Source organism: Hoplias malabaricus, unplaced genomic scaffold, assembly GCF_029633855.1.
Source record: "Hoplias malabaricus isolate fHopMal1 unplaced genomic scaffold, fHopMal1.hap1 scaffold_149, whole genome shotgun sequence".
Classification (NCBI taxonomy): Eukaryota; Metazoa; Chordata; class Actinopteri; order Characiformes; family Erythrinidae; genus Hoplias; species Hoplias malabaricus.
This window is the reverse complement of record NW_027100992.1, coordinates 91,476-94,995: the sequence shown is the minus strand read 5'-3', so window position 1 is coordinate 94,995 and position 3,520 is coordinate 91,476. Positions and strand designations below refer to the sequence as shown.

At 46.6% G+C, this 3,520-nt stretch overlaps 1 protein-coding gene across 1 annotated transcript; it reads left to right on the top strand.

Moving 5' to 3' along the window:
* Positions 1-2,735: 2,735 nt before the first annotated feature.
* Positions 2,736-3,281, top strand: LOC136683878 (octapeptide-repeat protein T2-like). Its single transcript, XM_066659042.1, has one exon. It carries the CDS (start codon positions 2,736-2,738, stop codon positions 3,279-3,281), a length of 546 nt encoding a protein of 181 aa, XP_066515139.1.
* The last annotated feature ends 239 nt before the right edge of the window (positions 3,282-3,520 follow it).

Here is a 3,520-nt window from a genome sequence, read left to right as displayed (position 1 = left end):
ACCACACTCCTCACAGACAGTCACCTGGAGGAAACCCACGCAGACACAGGGAGAACACACACCACACTCCTCACAGACAGTCACCTGGAGGAAACCCACGCAGACACAGAGAGAACACACCACACTCCTCACAGACAGTCACCCGGAGGAAACCCACGCAGACACAGAGAGAACACACCACACTCCTCACAGACAGTCACATGGAGGAAAACCCACGCAGACACAGGGAGAACACACCACACTCCTCACAGACAGTCACCCGGAGGAAACCCACGCAGACACAGAGAGAACACACCGCACTCCTCACAGACAGTCACCTGGAGGAAACCCACGCAGACACAGAGAGAACACACCACACTCCTCACAGTCAGTCACCCGGAGGAAACCCACGCAGACACAGGGAGAACACACCACACTCCTCACAGACAGTCACCCGGAGGAAACCCACGCAGACACGGGGAGAACACACCACAACTCCTCACAGACAGTCACCCGGAGCAGGACTCAATCTCACAACCTCCAGGCCCCTGGAACTGTGTGACTGAGACACTACCTGCTGCTCCACTGTGCTGCTCCAGTTAATGTATTATCAACATAATTAATAACTATTAATAAACAGATTTACAGACCTTTATAATGTGGTCTTATTCTAAAGTGGTACATTTATTTATATACTTTTTTATTTATTGACCTCAATGGGACAAGAGAAGGACGTTTCACGAAGATCTGACTAACAAAATGCTCCAAACAAATGGAGAGAGAGTGTGTGTGTGTGTGTGTGTGTGTGTGAGAGAGAGAGAGAGAGAGAGAGTTTGGGGGTGTGGGGGTGTGTGTGGATATCCATGTCCAGAAACACACTCCACTCCGAATAACTGAACGATCCTGTGAATCAAACAGTAGACAGACTAAATATAGCTGTGGGTGCGTCAGAGCCGTGTTCCATCACCGAGGACACCACGCGCACGCACGCACACACACACACACACACACACACACACACACACACACACACACACACAGATACAGGGGGCACCACAGAAGCACTAGTGGAACTGATCAATCCCACACGTACACAAGGGCTGTGAATTACAGTTTAATATGTCAGCCACGGACGCAGCATCTGTCTAATAACACATACACTGCTGTGATATCTATTACAGCCCTCAGGGTTTCAGTAATCCAGTCTTTCAGCTCTCATCCTGACCACTGCCTGTTTAAACGCCCTGAACATGAACAAACCACGACGGCATATAAACTGAATTAACACACTGGATGTGAAAAAAACAAAAAAACAAACAATCAAAAAACCAAAACAATATAATCAGTCACTAATCATAATATTGATATGCGCTCATATCGCCCAGCACTTTGGATCATAAAAACCACCGTGCTATTTACACCCCTCCAGCTCGCTATTGGCAATGAGCACCATGACCTTAGACCTTATCTCATGCATGTTTTTCTATATATTACACCAGCTGTGCCACACGTACACTGCCTGAATTCATTGATTATAACAGTCCACAACGAGCGGTGAATCATTTTGAGAAAATCCTCACTGCACTGTTTCTCACCCATGATTTAAACTGCAGTTATTTTATAAACGATGGGTTCATAACCACGACGACCAAGAAGATGTGAGCGCTGAGTGCAGAGCGCCTGAACGGTCACTCGGTTGTGGTTGTGGACAGGTCCACAGCACAGTGTCTGGCTGCGTCTGATTTGTCTGACTCTGTTACAGAAGCGAAGTGACCTCAGTTTAAGACTTTTTTTGGTGAAAACGCAGGCTGGGATTACCCTGAGCTCTGATCACGCACAGGTCTGATGAGCTATGACACAATCTGCTCACCTCAGGAAGGGGAAAGAGGAGTTAAATGACTGATAAAGTGTACTGATGACACAAAAGGGACCCGTAGTAACTGTGACATGATGATAACCAACATCAGCATCAAAGTGCTCGTCTGGAAGGAAATGGGTGAACACACTTCTGTGAAATTTAAACCTGCTTCATTTCTGAGACTGAAGAATAAGTAGCAGGTTCCTAATGGTGTTGGTCCCTTCAGTAAATGAAGGGTGGTCTTAGATTTCTCACAGAACTATAAATACACACCTACCTTCTCACATATGCAGTGCTATGGTAAATACAACAGCATGTGTTCTGTGTGTGTGTGTGTGTGTGTGTGTGTGTGTGTGTTGTGCATTTGTTTACGGAGGCTTTGTTTGATGTCTTGAATATTAAAAAGCATGTTGCCTCTGACATTTCCCTGCCTTTTAAACCGGCAGAAGCCATTGTTGGAGTTGCTCATGGGTGAAGACTGGAATTAAAAGAGAAAAACACAGAAGCGGGAGAAGAAAGCCGAGCTGTGTGCTGATGTGGTGACACCGCGGGGGTTTGAGCAGAGGAGGCTCAGGATGAAGAGTTCAGGGTGGAAGGCAGTGGCGCTCTCTTCTCGTTAATTTCTCTCCTGTTTGCTCTCTGTGGATCTCTCGGCAGGAGTGGATGAACGCCGCTGCTTTTAGAAAGCTGACATTTCAGTGGTGTGTTCGGTGATGAATGTTTTACTCCGGTGGGCTCTGTGTGAAGAACAAAAACACTGCACTGCCTCAGCCACAGAGCTCTCACCGCAGAGAGGAGAGGAGAGAAGGGGAAGAGAAGAGATGAGGAGAGGAGAGAAGGAGAGGAGAGATGAGGAGAGGAGAAGAATGAAAAAACAAGGAGAGAAGGACGAGAGGAGATGAGAGGAGAAGAGAAAAAGAGAGGAGAGGAGAGATGCGGAGAAGAGGGGGGAAGAGAAATGAGGAGAAAAAACAGAGAGGAGAAGAGAGAAGAAAAGAGGAGAGGAGAGATGAGGAGAAGAGGGGAGAAGAGAAGTGAGGAGAAAGAGAGGAGAGGGGAAGAGAGAAGAAAAGAGGAGAGAGGAGAGATGAGGAAAAGAGGAGAGGTGAAGAGAAGGGAGAAAAAGAGAAGAGAAAGGAAAAAAGGGAGAGAGAGAGGAGATGAGAATAGAAGAGAAAAGATAAAGAAGAGAAGAGAAAAAGAGAGGAGAGGAGAGGAGGAGAAAGGAGAGGAGAGATGCAGAGAAGAGGGGAGAAGAGAAATGAGGAGAAAAAATGAGAGGGGAAGAGAGAAGAAAAGAGGAGAGGAGAGGAGAGATGCGGAGAAGAGGGAGAAGAGAAGTGAGGAGAAAAGAGGAGAGGGGAAGAGAGAAGAAAAGAGGAGAGGAGAGATGAGGAGAAGAGGGGAGAAGAGAAGTGAGGAGAAAAGAGGAGAGGGGAAGTGAGAAGAAAAGAGGAGAGGAGAGGAGAGATGAGGAGAAGAGGGAGAAGAGAAGTGAGGAGAAAAGAGGAGAAGAGAGGAGATGAGAAGAGAAGAGAAAAGATAAAGAAGAGAGAGAAAAGAAGAGACAATAAGAGAAAAGAGTAAAGAAAAAGAGAAGAGAAACTGAGGGAAGAGAAGATAGAAGAGAAGAGATGATGATAAAGAAACCGAGAGAAAGCAGAGGAGCGTTATTATTCTTGT

Bases quoted from the DNA above. Each gene is read 5' to 3' on its own strand.
- LOC136683878 (XM_066659042.1), top strand. From the start codon at position 2,736: ATGAGAGGAGAAGAGAAAAAGAGAGGAGAGGAGAGATGCGGAGAAGAG.